This window comes from Dendropsophus ebraccatus, chromosome 1, assembly GCF_027789765.1.
Source record: "Dendropsophus ebraccatus isolate aDenEbr1 chromosome 1, aDenEbr1.pat, whole genome shotgun sequence".
Classification (NCBI taxonomy): Eukaryota; Metazoa; Chordata; class Amphibia; order Anura; family Hylidae; genus Dendropsophus; species Dendropsophus ebraccatus.
Genome location: NC_091454.1, coordinates 53253052 through 53273044, shown reverse-complemented (window position 1 = coordinate 53273044; position 19993 = coordinate 53253052). Strand labels below are relative to the sequence as shown.

Sequence of the window (19993 nt, the reverse complement as noted above, 5' to 3'; positions counted from 1 at the left end):
TAGAGCCTAGGGCAGCAGTAGCCATTATTACGGCCCTGAGTGGTGTTACTACACACCTACTGCACTTACACCATCACTTACCAGAAGCCAAAGAGCCTTCAATTAAATTTTTTATTGCATTTCCTTAATATGATGCTGTCTGCATCATATGTGTATAAATAGCCCTACCCTGTCCTGGCTTCTCTGGTAGAGCCCCTGTGTTCCTACCCTATTAAAGTGTTGCTATCCGTTGTACTGTTCCCTGCTGCTGTTCCAGGCTGCACCTTGTCTACGTTGCTATCTGTTGCATCACACCAGCAACTGCAAGCAAGTCAAACCAGGGGTAGCAACCTGGAGGTTGCCTGCCACAGCAAGTCCAACCTGTCTTGTGGCGGACACTGGTGAAGACCAGCGGCCCCTTAGACTGTACTCCCTGGTGTGGCTTTCTCTATCACTTTCCGTGGTCCAGCGGATCCACATCCTCAACTGCTACACTAAGAGGTCATGTTCAGACATAAAATAACTGCCGTTATTTGATCTTAAAAAGTATGGGATTTATATTCAGTCTTCAATTATTTCCATTGAAGTCTATGGAAACAACGGCCGTTGGTTCACACAATGCATAGAATAACGGCCATTATTTTATGGTGTGGTTTTTTTTGCTGAACTTTCACCATCACCATGCACCAAAATTCAATAGACCTTTAGAAATAGCCACATCCAAATGGGTGTCGAATGCAGCCATCATTCAACCTAAACTTGAATAACATACAATGCCAAACTTTGTTAAACAACGGACGTTATTTGATACTCAAATAATGTCCGTTGAAAATCGTGTGAACATAGCCATAGATTTTTTTTCTCTGAAGAACACTGAGAAACCATTACTGCCATATATAATCATATTCATAAAACACCTTTAAATATCTAAGTATCCTTTTCCATTTGAGAGGATTGTAAAAGGGAATTTTGTAAAAAAAAAAAATTAATAAGGCATTAAAAAAATACATGAAAAATATGTTTGCTTTTTTAAATGCTCATTTCCTTTAATCAATGATAAGGGTCAAATGTAATAGAATAAAATCCAACATTACATCTTTCCATTCATTGCAGTTTTATTCTTCATATAAGGAGAAATTGAAATATGCTGCATTTATCCTTTCTTTGGACATTCTCCATGTGATACAAATGTGAGCCAGGGCTTGGCACTAAATAATGAGCAAAAGAAAAAGTTTCAGCATTATATAGATATATTTTTTTTAATATGCATTCATTTTTACACATTGGCCTGCTTTCCTGATTTAGGCTATGTTTACATGCTTTATAAACAACGACCATTCAACGGTTGTTTTTTAATGCTATCTACGCTGGAATTAATGATCTCGCCTATTAATTCTGGCCATAGGGAGCGCTAAACAAAGGGCGTTCATGCGAAATGGCTGTTTATTCAGTAAGAAAACATAGCCTTATGTACTGACTACTGATAGGTACAACAGTGGTGTATTTTAACCCTTTGAAAACCAAGCCAAAAATGACCCAGTGGGCCGTGCCAATTTTCAATTTTGTGTTTTAGTTTTTTCCTCCTCCCATTCTAAGAGCTCTAGCTCTTTCATATTTCTATCTACAGGGACATGTAAGGGCTTGTTTTTTTCCGGGAATAGGTGTACCATGTAATGGCGTCTTTCATTCTACCATAACATGTATGACGGAACCCCAAAATATTATTTATGAAAATATAAATTGGTAAAATTGGAAAAAAGAATGCAATATGGTAACTTTTGGGGGGTTCCTGTGTCTACATAATGCACTTTACGGTAAAAGTAATGTGAAACCATTATTCTATAGGTCAGTCCGAACACAACCATATGCAGGTTTACACAGATTTTCTGATGATTTTTTTTTTTTATTGAAATCCTTTTTTTTTGCAATTAATCTATATCATACAAATGAAAGTCTGTCTGTTTGTCTGTCCCGTATAGACTTCCAAACGCCTGAACCGTTTGACCCCAAATTTGGCCCAAATACACATAGGGTGCCTGGGAAGGTTAGAGCAAAGGTCCCGTCCCCGCCAGATGTACAGGAGAAGAGGGGGAGGGGGAAGAGCGGCGCCCCATAGAGATGAATGGGAGAATCTGCACACTGCAAACACAGGTGATATAATTAGCTGCAGCTGTGTCCAGCAAAGACGGCAGTTGGAAGCCTTAGCAACACACCACTCCAGCTTGCTTCGGAGGGGACGTCGAGAGCCATGAGGAGAGAGCTGTGCCTGGCAGCAGCAGCACAGCGCTGAACATACTGGAGGGGAGCCTGCACGATCTAACAGCGGTCTGTGTGGGCAGGATGATGGGTGCCTCTGTCAGTAAAAGTTATGCTCCGGCCGCCAAGGGGGTTAATTTACATACTCGCAGCGGGATGTCAATGCAGCTGCAAGTATGTAGTGTCACTGAGTATATCAACCGGCACTCCAGCTCAGGCTGCACGGTGCTCGTGGCAAACAGCAAACCAAATAAATGAATAGGTCCCGGCACTCGCTCTTGTATACTGCTTCTTAAAATTTTTATTTAAACATAAATGCAAACGCTGCACACGTTACGACCCTCCGGTCTTTCTCAACAGCATAAGATAAATGGTCATGATTACAACTTTATAGCAAGTGATCCACATGTGATCCACAATTAAGTGACGTCATTATAAAGCACATGTTGTGTTAACACATCCATTACTATCAAGACGCAAAGTGAATTCAACTGGGCAAAATAAAATAGACTTAATACAAAAGTAAAGAAAAAATAAAAAAAATAAAAAAATGGCTGCAAAGAACAAGATGATATGTAACAAAGTACTACTTGACAGAGTACTTATAGTCCTCCTTCTGAATGAGAGTTGTATTTATCCTGTTTCAACCTGTTCTTGTGCCTAAAAGAGAAATGTAAATAAACAAAGTGTAGATGAGGCTGGGCGATTACAAAACAGTAAACAACATTAGTCAAGGTGATATATCGACCCAATGCTCAGATATTACAACCATGATTAGATATGTGTTATCTCATACTCCCTGTTCAGACCAAGCGGTTCTAAGGTGCGTAGGGAGTGAATCCAATAAGCTTCTCTCCGCCTAAGGAGCTGTTTAATATCACCTCCCCTCCGTGGTACCTTGACCTGTTCTAATATTTGAAATCGTAACTGAGAAATCTGATGGTTGAACTTGTGGAAATGATGAGGAACCGGTAACAATAAATTTTCCCTGCGAATAGTGGACTTGTGTTGGACTATTCAATCCCTTATTTTTTGTGTGGTCTCTCCGATGTAGATGAGACCACACGGACATTTCAATGCATAGACTACATCCTTGCTGTCACATGTGTGATACCCTCTAATCTTATAAATCTTACCGGAATGAGGGTGAGAGAAGGTATCGCCTTTAATAACATTGGAGCATTGTTGGCATCGGAGGCAAGGATAAGTGCCATTCCTACTTGTACTCAACACTTGCTGTCTACTAGTTTTCTTCCTCCCTCCAACATCAGCTTTCACCAGCTTGTCACGCAAATTTGGGCCACGTTTGTTGCACATAAGGGGTAAGGATTTAAATTCAGTTACATCGGGGTGGGCCTCATTCAGTATATGCCAATGACGTCTGACTGCTCTATCTATCACATGATTGAGAGGGTGAAATTTCCTCACAAAAGGTATACGTGGGGAGGCATCTCTGCTATGAACTGTTCTAGGGTTATCCACTGCTGACAACAGCTTTCTCGGGTAACCTCTCTGAATAAAACGTTCTTTCATTTCCTCAACCCTCTCATTACACGTGACGGGATCTGACACAATCCTCCTGACTCTATCACATTGAGAGATCGGAATAGATTTCTTAGTTGCATGTGGATGACCACTGGAAAAATGTAGAATGCTATTCCGATCAGTATCTTTCCGATACAAGTCGGTGTCGAGTCTGCCATCAGCTGTCTTTAAGACAGATGTATCCAAAAAGTCCACTCTCTGCTGATGATAGTGTATTGTGAACTTTAACTCTTCCCACACTCCATTGATGTCTGAATGGAACAAAAGTAGGGTATCAAGTGGCCCCTCCCATATGCAAATGATATCGTCGATAAAGCGGTACCAAACCGCACATAATCACGGAACTGTGGATGTGAATACACAAACCTTTCCTCAAATGCCGCCATGTACGCATTTGCATAGGGAGGGGCCACATTAGACCCCATCGCCGAGCCTTGTTGTTGGATGTAAAAAGTATCACCAAATAAAAAATAATTTTCACGTAGCACCAAATTTAGGAGTTCTATGAAAAATTCTCGTTGTGCTAGAGTGTAACTGGTGTTAGACAGAAGGTCCTTGACAGCTTGAATCCCCTTGTCATGGGCAATCGACGTGTACAAGCTTTCCACGTCGATTGTCACTAGCCAACAATCTTTAGTAACAGGACCCAGGTTACGCAATTTCTGCAAAAAATCACCTGTGTTGAGTAAAAAAGACTTAGTTTGTCTCGTCAAGGGGGTCAAGATTTTTTCCAAAACAATAGCCAAAGGGCTCAAAATGGAGTTAGTAGTTGCAACGATTGGACGGCCAGGTGGGTCGTCCAGCCGTTTATGTATTTTCGGCAAAATATAAAGTACCGGTGTTATGGGATTTTTATTCATCAGGTAATCTGCAAAAGAAGGGTCAAGTACATCAGCCTCAATATATCTGTTAATCACATCCTGTATTTTCTTACGTATCCCATTCAACGGATCTTTTGAAATCTTTTTATATGTGCTGCCATCGGCCAACTGGCGGTGCACCTCCCGCATGTACCGATCAAGGTCCATTACGACAACTGCACCGCCCTTGTCCGCCGGTTTCACAATACAATTTTTAGTCTGTAAAAGAGAATTCAATGCATCAAAGTCTTTCTTGGAAAAATTACTCTCAGTGTGGTATATACTACGTTCGTAATCTCTATTAAAGCGATCAACTTCCATACAAAATAAATGTACAAAAGTCTCAGTCGCATGATCAGTCTTAGGTGGATTAAAAGTACTCACATTCCTCAGACCTAAATCCTTCAGGGACAATCTATTTGCTGAAACCTGTTCAGATCGTGCGACAACAGTCTCTCCAGTGTCCATTTTGGAGAAATAAGTCTTAAGTCTCACATTTCTGAAAAATCTTGACAAGTCAATGTCTAACTGGAACGTGTCAAAATGTTCAATCGGGCTGAATGTAAGCCCTTTCTCTAGGACACTGACTTGACCGGGTGACAATGGTACTGAGGAAATGTTAATGACTAATGATTTATCTGTACCTGAGACCGAGTTTGTACTCCAATTCCTCGGATGTTTCTTACCGCCTCTCCTAGTCTTTCGGGTGGAAGACGTGGACGGCCTCTCCGAGAAAAAGGACGTTGATCGCGGGAGCCCATTCGTTCGCCACTGGAACTTGAGGATTGGGAACCCCCGCCTCGTCTCCGGGAAAAACCTCTTGAGCGAAAAGAGGGATCTTGCCATCTGTAGACGCGGTGGTTATTATAATCCTCTGTATCGCGTAAGTACTTGTTGCGCTTTTTATTTTCCAACTCTTTCCTGAATGAAGCAATGTGTGTCTCAGCTGTTTCTTTCAACTGTGTGTATTCTTCTGTAGAGAGACAATCACTCAATTGCGTCTCAGTAGTAGAAATCTGGTCACGTAATGTAGTAGTTTCTTTCTCAAGTCTGGCTATCGTAAGCACCATAAGATCGTGTGAACACTTGTTTATCACTTTCTCAAAATCTGCACAATAAGTGGTATCCTCTGTGAAGAAAGTCGGCCTTAAGTTAACTCTGAGTCCACGTGGAATTTTTTGACTCCGAACGTATTCAGCTAATGTTGCTGCATGTAGTTCATAGCCAGTTAACTTTTTAAGGTCACGCTCATATGTGCGTTTCTTGAACTCACTCGCTGGAATCCGCAGGAACTGAACAGATGTCGTTATTTGTTCCAAAACCCGCGAAGTCTCTTCATCACTGAATGCCAAAGTCGTGAAGAGACTTCGCGGGTTTTGGAACAAATAATGACATCTGTTGAGTTCCTGCGGATTCCAGCGAGTGAGTTCAAGAAACGCACATATGAACGTGACCTTAAAAAGTTAACTGGCTATGAACTACATGCAGCAACAGTAGCTGAATACGTTCGGAGTCAAAAAATTCCACGTGGACTCAGAGTTAACTTAAGGCCGACTTTCTTCACAGAGGATATCACTTATTGAGCCGATTTTGAGAAAGTGATAAACAAGTGTTCACACGATCTTATGGTGCTTACGATAGCCAGACTTCAGAAAGAAACTACTACATTACGTGACCAGATTTCTACTGAGACGCAATTGAGTGATTGTCTCTCTACAGAAGAATACACACAGTTGAAAGAAACAGCTGAGACACACATTGCTTCATTCAGGAAAGAGTTGGAAAATAAAAAGCGCAACAAGTACTTACGCGATACAGAGCATTATAATAACCACCGCGTCTACAGATGGCAAGATCCCTCTTTTCGCTCAAGAGGTTTTTCCCGTAGACGAGGTGGGGGTTCCCAATCCTCAAGCTCCAGTGGCGAACGAATGGGCTCCCGCGATCAACGTCCTTTTTCTCGGAGAGGCCGTCCACGTCTTCCACCCGAAAGACTAGGAGAGGCGGTACAAACTCGGTCTCAGGTACAGATAAATCATTAGTCATTAACATTTCCTCAGTACCATTGTCACCCGGTCAAGTCAGTGTCCTAGAGAAAGAGCTTACATTCAGCCCGATTGAACGTTTTGACACGTTCCAGTTAGACATTGACTTGTCAAGATTTTTCAGAAATGTGAGACTTAAGACTTATTTCTCCAAAATGGACACTGGAGAGACTGTTGTCGCACGATCTGAACAGGTTTCAGCAAATAGATTGTCCCTGAAGGATTTAGGTCTGAGGAATGTGAGTACTTTTAATCCACCTAAGACTGATCATGCGACTGAGACTTTTGTACATGTTAGTTCGTATGGAAGTTGATCGCTTTAATAGAGATTACGAACGTAGTATATACCACACTGAGAGTAATTTTTCCAAGAAAGACTTTGATGCATTGAATTCTCTTTTACAGACTAAAAATTGTATTGTGAAACCGGCGGACAAGGGCGGTGCAGTTGTCGTAATGGACCTTGATCGGTACATGCGGGAGGTGCACCGCCAGTTGGCCGATGGCAGCACATATAAACAGATTTCAAAAGAGCCGTTGAATGGGATACGTAAGAAAATACAGGATGTGATTAACAGATATATTGAGGCTGATGTACTTGACCCTTCTTTTGCAGATTACCTGATGAATAAAAATCCCATAACACCGGTACTTTATATTTTGCTGAAAATACATAAACGGCTGGACGACCCACCTGGCCGTCCCATCGTTGCATCTACTAACTCCATTTTGAGCCCTTAGGCTATTGTTTTGGAAAAAATCTTGACCCCCTTGACGAGACAAACTAAGTCTTTTTTACTCGATACAGGTGATTTTTTGCAGAAATTGCGTAACCTGGGTCCTGTTACTAAAGATTGTTGGCTAGTGACAATCAACGTGGAAAGCTTGTACACGTCGATTGCCCATGACAAGGGGATTCAAGCTGTCAAGGACCTTCTGTCTAACACCAGTTACACTCTAGCACAACGAGAATTTTTCATAAAACTCCTAAATTTGGTGCTACGTGAAAATTATTTTTTATTTGGTGATACTTTTTACATCCAACAACAAGGCTCGGCGATGGGGTCTAATGTGGCCCCTCCCTATGCAAATGCGTACATGGCGGCATTTGAGGAAAGGTTTGTGTATTCACATCCACAGTTCCGTGATTATGTGCGGTTTGGTACCGCTTTATCGACGATATCATTTGCATATGGGAGGGGCCACTTGATACCCTACTTTTGTTCCATTCAGACATCAATGGAGTGTGGGAAGAGTTAAAGTTCACAATACACTATGATCAGCAGAGAGTGGACTTTTTGGATACATCTGTCTTAAAGACAGCTGATGGCAGACTCGACACCGACTTGTATCGGAAAGATACTGATCGGAATAGCATTCTACATTTTTCCAGTGGTCATCCACATGCAACTAAGAAATCTATTCCGATCTCTCAATGTGATATCAGTCAGGAGGATTGTGTCAGATCCCGTCACGTGTAATGAGAGGGTTGATAAGATGAAAGAACGTTTTATTCAGAGAGGTTACCCGAGAAAGCTGTTGTCAGCAGTGGATAACCCTAGAACAGTTCATAGCAGAGATGCCTCCCCACGTATACCTTTTGTGAGGAAATTTCACCCTCTCAATCATGTGATAGATAGAGCAGTCAGACGTCATTGGCATATACTGAATGAGGCCCACCCCGATGTAACTGAATTTAAATCCTTACCCCTTATGTGCAACAAACGTGGCCCAAATTTGCGTGACAAGCTGGTGAAAGCTGGTGTTGGAGGGAGGAAGAAAACTAGTAGACAGCAAGTGTTGAGTACAAGTAGGAATGGCACTTATCCTTGCCTCCGATGCCAACAATGCTCCAATGTTATTAAAGGCGATACCTTCTCTCACCCTCATTCCGGTAAGATTTATAAGATTAGAGGGTATCACACATGTGACAGCAAGGATGTAGTCTATGCATTGAAATGTCCATGTGGTCTCATCTACATCGGAGAGACCACACAAAAAATAAGGGATCGAATAGTCCAACACAAGTCCACTATTCGCAGGGAAAATTTATTGTTACCGGTTCCTCATCATTTCCACAAGTTCAACCATCAGATTTCTCAGTTACGATTTCAAATATTAGAACAGGTCAAGGTACCACGGAGGGGAGGTGATATTAAACAGCTCCTTAGGCGGAGAGAAGCTTATTGGATTCACTCCCTACGCACCTTAGAACCGCTTGGTCTGAACAGGGAGTATGAGATAACACATATCTAATCATGGTTGTAATATCTGAGCATTGGGTCGATATATCACCTTGACTAATGTTGTTTACTGTTTTGTAATCGCCCAGCCTCATCTACACTTTGTTTATTTACATTTCTCTTTTAGGCACAAGAACAGGTTGAAACAGGATAAATACAACTCTCATTCAGAAGGAGGACTATAAGTACTCTGTCAAGTATTACTTTGTTACATATCATCTTGTTCTTTGCAGCCATTTTTTGATTTTTTTGATTTATTCTTACTTTTGTAATAAGTCTATTTTATTTTGCCCAGTTGAATTCACTTTGCGTCTTGATAGTAATGAATGTGTTAACACAACATGTGCTTTATAATGACGTCACTTAATTGTGGATCACATGTCTTCCTTTTGCTATAAAGTTGTAATCATGACCATTTATCTTATGCTGTTGAGAAAGACCGGAGGGTCGTAACGCGTGCAGCGTTTGCATTTAAGTATGTAGTGTCATAGGGTTGAATGACACTGGATCCGCAGCGTATTTCGCAGCGTGAAATGCGCTGCTGATCCGGTAGGTGTGAAGACACCCTAACAGTGTACAGTGTATATACAGTGTATACAGGGGCTTACCTGCGGGGTGGGGGTGTTGGGAAATGTATACAGTAAGGGGGTGTTAGGGAATTTATAAAGCTTACAGGCTACCTGGGGGGGTGTATACATCATGGGGGCTACTTGAAGGTGGGAGTGTATACAGCCTGGGGGGATACCTGGAGGGCTGAGTGTATACAGCATGGGGGGCTACCTGAAGGGGGGAGTGTATACAACATGGGGGCTACCTGCAGGGGGAGTGTATACAGCATGGGGGCTACATGCAGAGGGGAGTTTGTACAGCATGGGGGCTACCTGAAGTGGGGAGTGTATACAGTATGGGGGCCATCTGCAAGTGGGGCAGTGTATACAGTATGGGGGATACCTGCAGGGGGGAGTGTATATAGTATGGGGGCTACCTGCAGGGGGGAGTGTATACAGTATGGGGGAAACCTGCAAGGAGGGGGGGAGTGTATACAGTATGGGGGCTACCTGCAAGGAGGGGGGAGTGTATACAGTATGGGGGCTACCTGCAGGGGGGAGTGTATACAGTATGGGGAAAACCTGCAAGGAGGGGGGGGGAGTGTATACAGTATGGGGGCTACATGCAAGGAGGGGGGAGTGTATACAGTATGGGGGCTACCTGCAGGTGGTGGAGTGTATACAGTATAGGGACTACCTGCGGGGTGTAGTGTATACAGTGTAGAAATTACCAGCAAGGGGGGGATTGTATAGAGTATGGAGGCTACCTGCAAGTGTGGGGGGTGTATAGGGTATGGGGGCTACCCGCAGGGTTGGGGGGTGTATACAGTATGGGGGCTACCTGGGGGGGAGTTTATACAATATGGGGGCTACCTGCAGGGAGGGAGTGTATACAGTATAGGATTACCTGCAGGGGGGAGTGTATACAGTACGGGGGTTACCTGCATGGGGGGGAGTGTATACAGTATTAGAAACTTTGAAACCTCTTCTGTGTTGTCCTCACCAAGGATGAAAGGTAGTGCCTAAGAGGGCCAGATTATGATGATGCAGGATTGTGTATGCACTTATTTTTATAAGCTGCAGGTTTTCTGCACACACCTTACATATGGTCTGCAGTCGGTGGGGGGGGCAAACTACACACTACAGGTATACAGGACCCCAGAACTATACACTACAGGTATACAGGACCTCCACTAACACTGTCAATGTTGTATATAACAGGGCTGTATATAACACTGTCAATGTTGTATATAACCAGGCTGTAAATACTGTAACTCTGCCAATGTTGTATATAACCAGGCTCAGTATAACACTGTAATGTTGTATACCAGGCTGTATACTGTATAACACTGCCAATGTTGCATATAACCAGGCTGTATATTACAATGACAATATTGCATATAACCAGGCTGTATATAACACTGACAATGGTGTATATAACCAGGCTCTGTATATAAAACTGCCAATGTTGTATATAACCAGGCTCTGTAAACAGTCTGATCACATGACATCTCAGTTTGGCTATTAGGTATTTAGGATGTTTAAAGTTTTTAGTTTATTTCTAACCTACAATTTACATAAATTGTGCAGAACTGTCAGGGTATATAGCGTATTAAGGGATAAATAGGGCTCCTGGTGATTTCCCCTTAAAAAAAAAAAAGGGTATAGATCGGTCTCCCGGGCAACCTTGGAACAAATCTAATTAACACAGTAACACTTTATACCCGGGCAGCGCCGGGTACATTTTCTTGTTGTTAATAAAACGGCCCTAATGTGACTCTTTTAACATTTTTAGTTTTTCACCTATGGAGCTGTATGGGGTGTCTTTTTTTGGGCCATGATCTCTTCTTTTTATTAATACCCTTTTTGTGCAGATCAGACTTTTGATCACTTTTTGTAAAAAAATTTTTATATATAATGTAACAAAAAAAATCGGCAATCCTGGTGCTTTTTTCTCTCTTTTCGTTTATGCCGTTCGCCATACAGAATGATAATTGAGGGGAGAATGGGGGTGATTTTAACTTTTATTGGGGAGGAGCTTTGGGGTAGTGTAAAAAACATTTTTACTTTTACTTTTTTTTACACATTAAGGCTGGGTTCACACACAGTATATTTCAGGCAGTATTCGGTCCTCATGCCAGGGTCTCATAGAAACCAAAGCCAGGAGTGGTTTGAGAACACAGAAAGGATCTGATCACACAATGTTGTAATTGAGTGGATGGGCATCATTTAATGGCAAATATTTGCTGTTATTTTAAAAGAACGGCTGTTGTATTGAAATAATGGCAGTTCTTTACCGTTATATGGCGGCCATCCACTCAATTTCAACAGTGTGTGAACAGAGCCTTTCTGTGTATTTAATCCACTCCAGGTTTTGGTTGCAATGAAGACCTGACATGAGGACCAAATACTGCCTGAAATATACTGTGTGTGAACCAAGCCTTAAAGTCCCCTTGGGGGACTTTTACATACAATTATTAGATTACATACTGACCATTGCTATGCCATAGGCATAGTATTGATCAGTGTAATAAGCGCTATGCTGATTGAGCCTGCCTGGGGCATGATGAAGGAGGAGGGAGCGTGCAAGCAGGTTGAGGGAGGCTGAAGGGCAAAAAGAGGAGGCGTGGCTGAGCTAGTAGGAGGTGCAAAACTGAAAATTGGCCTAGTCAACAAAAGGTTAAGCAAACCATAATTTTTTGACAGGTTTTCCATTCTAAGGCTATGTTCAAACGTAGCAAAACTAGTGGAATCTATGGGAGGCGTGCGCTGCTGTTCTCACAGCGTCTCTCTGCGCTGACGAATGAACATGTTCATTCTTCAGCGCGGGGAGAGCAGCAGCGCGCGCCTCCCATAGACTCCCATTATGAGAGGGAGGCTAACGGCCTGCGGTCCGCTTCTCCCCGGATCCCGCGCGCTCTAGTTTCAGAGTGGCCTGCCAGCTGAAGCTAGAGAGAGCAGGTCCCGGGGAGAAGCGGACCGCAGGAGCAGCCCTGGAGCGTGGACAGGTAATGTATATCGTCAGTCGCCGGCCGCGCACCGCTATTACACTTAGCAATGCACGGTCGGTGCCCGACAAATAGAGGTCCAAACCTAAATCAACGATCAGCCAATGATCGTTGTCATCGACTGATTGTTGTATTTATTACACGGAGCAATAATTGGCGGAATCGGGCCGATTCAGCCGATTATCGTTCCGTGTAACAGTACCCTTAGTCCTATCTGTTGACAGGATAGGCACAACTTCCAGGAACAATACTTATAAAACAGTTTTTTTAACATCACAAACACTCACTTGTTCTTAGCACTGCAAAATGCACATTTGTTGGGATGGGAAACAGCATCAGATCCACAGATAGGAACATACTCCATAGTGCAAAAATTGGTATCTTTAAATTGTCTGCAATCATTCTGAATTAGTTAAAAAAAAAGTATGTAAGATGTAAAATACTGCAGATATAGTGGGACGCAAGATATAATGCTTTTATATTATATGGGACAGCACAGCATGGTACAGAAATCGATTCCCCCTCATGTGGCATATGTTTAGTGTGGTGAAATAAATCAGTTTAAGGGTCGGTTCACACATACCGACTCGCAGCGTCTGAAAGACTGCTGCAAGTATGTAATTCTGCCACCCTCTTAACCCCTTCGGCTCCCACTGGGCTCCCGCTCCGTTGTCTGCATACATTACCTGGCTCTGGCTGCATGGGGTCCTGGCGTGCTGCTCTGCCGCCCAGCCAATCAGTGTGTTGCCCAGCCGCAGCCACTGATTGGCTGGGCAGCAGAGCAGCACGCCGGGACCCCATGCAGCCAGAGCCGGGTAATGTATGCAGACAACAGAGCGGGAGCCGAAGGGCTTAAGGGGGCGGAAGAATTACATACCTTCAGACCGCTGCAAGTATGTAGTGATCGGGAACTGCCAGGACCTGCCAGACTCGCAACGAGATTTACGCTGCGAGTCGGTAGGTTTGAACCGACCCTAAAGAGTCATTTTCGTATTTTTTTTTACAAAGGATTACACAAACACGGAGGTGGGTGAAAGCGTATTCAGAGGTCAGAGAGATTAGTGCTGACTGTCAGAGGAGATAGAGGGTGTTGTAGCTGTAGATTAACTCTTTGTTGTCCTGTTTTGGTGCCTCATCTCTCTCCCCCCCTCCCCTCTCCATAAGCAAGCCATGAAGACAGGGGGGAGAGCTTCAAACTGCTTTTTCATGATAAAAATGCATTTTTCGGCTTATAAACCCAATTACAAAGTTTCTTAAAATCGCCTGTACTATTGATTTCTGGAATAAAAATTAAACGACAGTGACACTTTAAGGCTATGTTCACACAACGTAAGACACTGGCTGTTCTGTGACCTAGCGAGAAACTGACATGTTGGGATCCCTAGCAGCGCAGCAAGAAACTGACATGTCAGTTTTCTGCGGCTGCTATTTATTCAATAGCGGCCGCAGAAAACTGACATGTTAGTTTCTTGCTGCGCTGCTAGGGATCCCAGCTGGAGTGTACACTATGGGGGACATTTATTAAGTCCGACGTTTTTTACGCCGGACTTAAAAATGTAACCGCATATCCGGCGCTACAGAGATTTATGTAGAGGCGGACTGCCTCTACATAAATCCTGTGCGCTCCGGTGCGCACGTTCGAAAACCTACGCCAGCTAAGGACTGGAGTAGGTTTTCAGTGTATCTTTTAGAGAAAAAAATAGTGAATCGCGCGGACTATGAGTCCACGCCCCCCGTTCTGCCCCAACCACACCCCCTCCCGGCCCGCCCCCGGCGTACCCAGCGTAAAGTTTTTGTAAAAGTTTTTAATTTAACCTTCTTATTTGAAACTCGGAATTAATTTTTCAAAAATGTTGTTTGCAAGAATCAGGGAAAAAAGTAGCCAGAAAACCCACAAGGTAGGTAGGATACTCAACAAACATGCATTATTATGTAGAGAGCTACAATGAATGAATATAAAAAGTCATTTGTTTTACATTAAAATTACAACAATTCTTAAAACTGTCATCCAGTCTTTTGAAAAATGATGACCTATTAAAGAGGACCTTTCACCCCCCGTGCCGGGGTGACAGGCTCCTGACCCCCTGTTAGAGCCCCCTATACTCACGTGATCCCGCCGGGTCCCGCTTCCTGAGCCGGTCGGGTCACGGAAATATCAGCTCCCGAAGCCCGGCGCGCGCGCTGACAGGAGAGTCCGATGCTCATAGAGAATGACTGAGCATCGGACTCCCCATTCATTCTCTATGGGCGTCTGACTCTGCTGTCAGTGCGCGCCGGGCTTTGGGAGCTCATATCACCGTGACCCGACCGGCTCAGGAAGCGGGACCCGGCGGGATCACGTGAGTATAGGGGGCTCTAACAGGGGGTCAGGAGCCTGTCACCCCGGCACGGGGGGAGTGACAGGTCTCCATTAAACCCCCGTAGATCAAAAAAAAATTGCTTTCACCATTACTGTAGGAACTACAGGAAAACGTGCTGCAACTACATGATAACTGGTTCCGCTCGCTCCATAGTGTGCACTGACATGGGTTTCTGCGGCCGCTATTCACCGAATAGCGGCCGCAGAAACTGACATGTCAGTTGTTTGCGGCGCCGCAAGGGATCCTGGCCGGAGCGTATACTATGAGTATACACTCCAGCCAGGATCCCATAGACATATTTTTTCGTATTAACTACGGCCGTTGTTGCAATCTGCAACAACGGGCGTAGAAATACGAAAAAGATACATTGTGTGAACATAGCCGTAAGGTGTTTTCCTATAGAGGTAAATGATCAGTGGATGAACATTGAAAAATACAAAAGCAACAAATTGCAACCGAACATAAGAAGAAGGTGATAAAAAAAAATGCATAGATAACAGAAAGACTTGCATCTCTTTTGTTTTTCGGACCAATGCAGAATTTTCCCACTCAAAAAGTAACATAATATGTTGACTGAAATACTGCAATATAAAATTGGACTCAGGAACGTACGCAAGGGGGTGGGTTTTATGGTTTTAACATTCCACTTGAGCCCTTTTCTAACTGTATGAGCATATTAAGGGCACCCATAAAGTTGAATATTGCAGTGGACTGTATTAGTGAGCAGTGCTTTTAGCAGTAAGGTTTTGCTAATGCAAGCAATAGTATGGAACAACACTCATTTTATATATTGCAGGCCCACTGGGGCCAATCTATAATAGAAAACAGCCTACTAGGACCTTATATTCTTGGGGACACTATCCTTTGGAGGCTATCTATAGGGAGCCAATGCCTACAAGGGGCCTATATATGAGGGCTGTTGCCTACTGGGAGCTATGTACAGGGGACACTACCTACTGAGTCATCTATATACAAAGGAAACAAAGTACTAGGGCACTTATGCTCTGGGGAAAATACCTACTTGGGCACCTCATTCATTTACTGTGGAAATTAGGGGGACCTGTCTACTTACTGGAGTAAGTTAACTGCCTACTGGGAAAACCTCTCCAGCCCCCAGCCCACTTACCTTCGCTCATTAATGGACTGGACACCTAGGGGGAATTATTACTGTTCTGGCACTATAGATAAAGGGGTAAGATGAAGAGTGATGAAATTGTGCAGAGCCTAAGGGTACTTTTACACGGCCCAATAATTTTAGTAAACAAGCTCCGATCTTCTAGATTGGCACTCATTTACTGGACCTATTAGATGGCCCTATAATTGGGCAGTAAGGGCTGCATGGACATTGATAGTGGACAGGACGCTCAGCCAAACACAGGCCGGGATTGTCGCTGCCTGTGATTGCTGAGCATCGCTGCGGCAAGCCCCTGACAATTTTAGGTCTAAACCTAAATCAACAATCAGCCGATGATCATTGTCATCGGTTAATCACTGTCTCTATTACACAGAGCAATAATCACTGGATGTAACTGCACTGTAGGCGCTGTAATATGCTTTTCAGAGGCTAGTATTTAGCACTGGAGGTTATTGGCTTGTTCTTTTTTAAATTTAGTAACTGCATTGTTGTGGTTATAATATTAAATCACGGTGTTTCAAAATAAATTCAAAATTCAAAATAAATTCTACATATATGAGTGGCCTAACTGTAACATTTACAAATACAAAATAATAAAAATTAACCTCTGGACTGCATTTTCCTTCATATAGAAGCTCAATGTTCGCTCCCCTGCAATTAAAAATATAAAATGGTATCAATATTAAATGTGGTTCAACATTTACTTAGAACTGCATTGATTTATCTAGAGGCTGTATACACAGTATTCACTATTAAACAGGATATCGTACATGCTATTTGAACACAGCTTGCTGTTAATTTGATGTCCCCTTGCTGTCAATGAATGGAAACCTTCATTGATTACACCTAGAGTCAGAAAATGTACTGACTAATGCTGCGTTTACACGGAATGATTATCGTTCGAGTTTGCACGATAACGATCGAATTCAAACAATAATCGTACGTGTAAACGCAGCGAACGATCAAATGACGAGCGAGAAATCATTCATTTTGATCTTACAACATGTTCTTAAATCTTTGTTCGCAAAAAATTTGCAGATCATTCCGTGTAAACAGTCGTTCACCGATTTAATCTATGTGCGAGATAGGCTTAAGCGATCGCAAAACGATCACAAACTGATTTTTCCGTATGATATATGGTTCCGTCTAAACGCTGATCGTTATAAAAAAATGTGTTACTTTGAAATCGTTAATCGTACGATCGGGCGAATTATCGCTCCGTGTACACGCAGCATATGAGCTGCTAATCACACCAATACCACACACATGCAGACTTCATCATCATTCACCCTGGGACCAATCATATTATCAGTCTAAGGTTCACAGTTTAACCCAGCCCATCAGACAGATGTACCTCTAATTATTTGTTGCGCACAAATGCCATGCCGACATGTGCAACTTGTTTACCTGTTCGGCTTTTTGCACAGCTCTATGAGCTGGCGATCATGTGATCATGCGATCACATGACCAGACACATGCATAGGCTCACATGACCGGGCTTATGGTGTGGGGAGGATCCTATAATGTGGCCCTGGTCTGGCTAAGCGGTACAGATATGTCCCAGCGTGGTGTCTGTGCGCAAAAAATAATTAGAGCTACATCTGTGTGATGGACTGGGCTAAACTGTGAACCTTAGACTGCAAATATGATCTCGGGGATCTCCACAGCTGACACGTCATGACCCGGCTGATGGACTGGCTGCTCAGCCAGTGAGTGACTGGGATGGGATGCCGATCCAGTCACTGATTGGCTGAGCAGCCAGTCCATCAGCCCAGACAGGCCTTTTCCCCCAAGTCATGATGTCATCACAACTCGGGGGAAAATGCCTTCCGGCAGGGGGCCCGTGGCTGGCACCGCCAATCGCTATGGGTAATACCTGACCTTTCCTTACCTGTCTGTTTTAGTAAAAATTGCATTACCCATAAAATAATAATTCAGAAATATTTTTTTCTTATAAATGTTTAACAGTATTGTGTAATTCTCCTGTTATTCTTACAAGAAATGTATGACTAAATAGCCAACTGGGTGTTACCTGCTGGGGGACTTTGTCTGATACAATTCAATCAATGTTGACATTACCAGACTATGTAGGAACAGTATCTTAAAGGATCTGTCCGGGGACTATATTTAATACTGAAATGTGCTCAGGCTGTGCAAGAAACCTCTACTCTCCCATGATCAGATCTCCCACCAACACTGGTGGTGGTCTTTTAAGGCTTGACAAGCTGCCCATACTTTGTAGCATAGGCAAAGTCATAGCCTCAGTGTTTGATACTTATACAGTAAGTCTGTTTCTCTTTGTTTTACAACCTAAACACTTACTTGTTCTTAGCACTGCAAAACATGCATTTGTTGGAATAGGAAGTACCATCAGACCCACAGACTGGTCTATATTCCCTGGTGCAAGCTTCTCCTATTCCTTGGCATACATTCTGCTTCTGTCCACCCTGAATTAGAAAAGAGTGGGCTGTAAAACTTTTGAAACAGATGATCAATTTGGCCATGGATTATTGCTTAGGTCATCTCTAAATCATTAATAATAATAATAATAATAATAATAATAATAATAATAATAATAATAATAATAATAAAAATGTGATAAAAAAAACTTCCTCCCTGCAGCATCTCACAGAGCTATATGTCGCCTTTGCGGCAGTGCTCGGTGTGTGCTACAGATGCCCTGGTCTCACAGCCTTTGCAGGGTATAGGACAAAGATATAAAGTACAGAAAGACTTCTTCCACTATGGCTGCATATGTACAGTGTAGTGAAATAATGCCCATATATGGCCACATTTACACTTTCCATAGATACGTCCCGTGCACAGTATGTACTGTATGGTAAGGACTGGACCTTGGAAATCCCGGCATCATGATTCATTATGATGCTATGAGGTCCAAACCTATTAAATCTCTGCGCTATTGTTCTCACTCCGTGCTACTAAAGACTTTATAAAGACCATGCAGGAACCAAAAATTAAACATGTACATACCTTAGTGCCTTCATTACAGACAATACCTGAAATATAAAATGTAAACAATAAAAACAATGCGAGAAAAATAATGCATTTTAGGTAATAAATAGAGATGAGCGAACCTTGAGCATGCTCGAGTCCATCCGAACCCGATCGTTCGACATTTAATTAGCGGTGGCTGCTGAAGTTGGATAAAACTCTAAGGTTGTCTGGCAAACATGGATACAGCCAATGACTATATCCATTATTTCCACATAGCCTTAGGGCTTTATCCAACTTCAGCAGCCACCGCTAATCAAATGCCGAAGGTTCGGGTTCTGATGGACTCGAGCATGCTCCAGGTTCGCTCATCTCTAGTAATAAACTTCTCTAATATGCTGAAAAAAGTACTTTTATATTATACTATGCATGTAATAAATCATTTTAAAAACATTTATTATTAGTTAAAATTGTCACAAAGCAACTATTGTGCAATGATCAAACCTCATATGCCAAATAAAAATAGTAATAATGATGATGATGACGACAACAACAACACAACGAATAATAGAGTAAACTAAAATACACGATTATTAAGGATCAAAACCTGTGAAACTGGTAAAAACCACAACAGCAAAGACAATGACTGCAATGGTCTTCATGGTGATGAGTTGTTTGGAAGCTGGGCAATAGATTTTTCAAGTAGGCTGTTGCTGCACATTTTTATATCCTGAAGAGGTTTGCTTAAGGCAGGCCTAAAAAGAGACACCCTCAATACTGGTAAACAAATATAACATCCAAGTCATGTCATCATCAGCCAAGAAATACCGTCATTTCTCAGTTATTAAGTGGTAGCATTAACAAATATTTGCTTTTACTCAATTAATAAGGAAATATCAGAGGGGAAGTTGCAGCCTTAGTTATATTTGTTGTACTTAATGTATGTAATTTAATAAATAGCAGGATGTTACTCTTAAAGGGGAAAACGAGAAGTCTAAAAGTGGACACAAATTAAGTGATTATGAGAAATTTTTTACAAAAATGACCAAAATGAATAAAATT

The 19993-nt window shown here is 42.5% G+C and overlaps 1 protein-coding gene across 1 annotated transcript; it reads right to left on the bottom strand.

Moving 5' to 3' along the window:
- Positions 1-999: 999 nt before the first annotated feature.
- LOC138773913 (double-headed protease inhibitor, submandibular gland-like) lies at positions 1000-19623 on the bottom strand. The gene is made up of 6 exons (XM_069954394.1): positions 19539-19623; positions 18971-18996; positions 18302-18426; positions 16585-16630; positions 12772-12887; positions 1000-1187 (listed from the first exon to the last, which is right to left on the bottom strand). The coding sequence occupies exons 1-6, from the start codon at positions 19591-19593 to the stop codon at positions 1133-1135; spliced, it is 423 nt and encodes a 140-aa protein (XP_069810495.1). The 5' UTR covers positions 19594-19623; the 3' UTR covers positions 1000-1132.
- Positions 19624-19993: the final 370 nt, after the last annotated feature.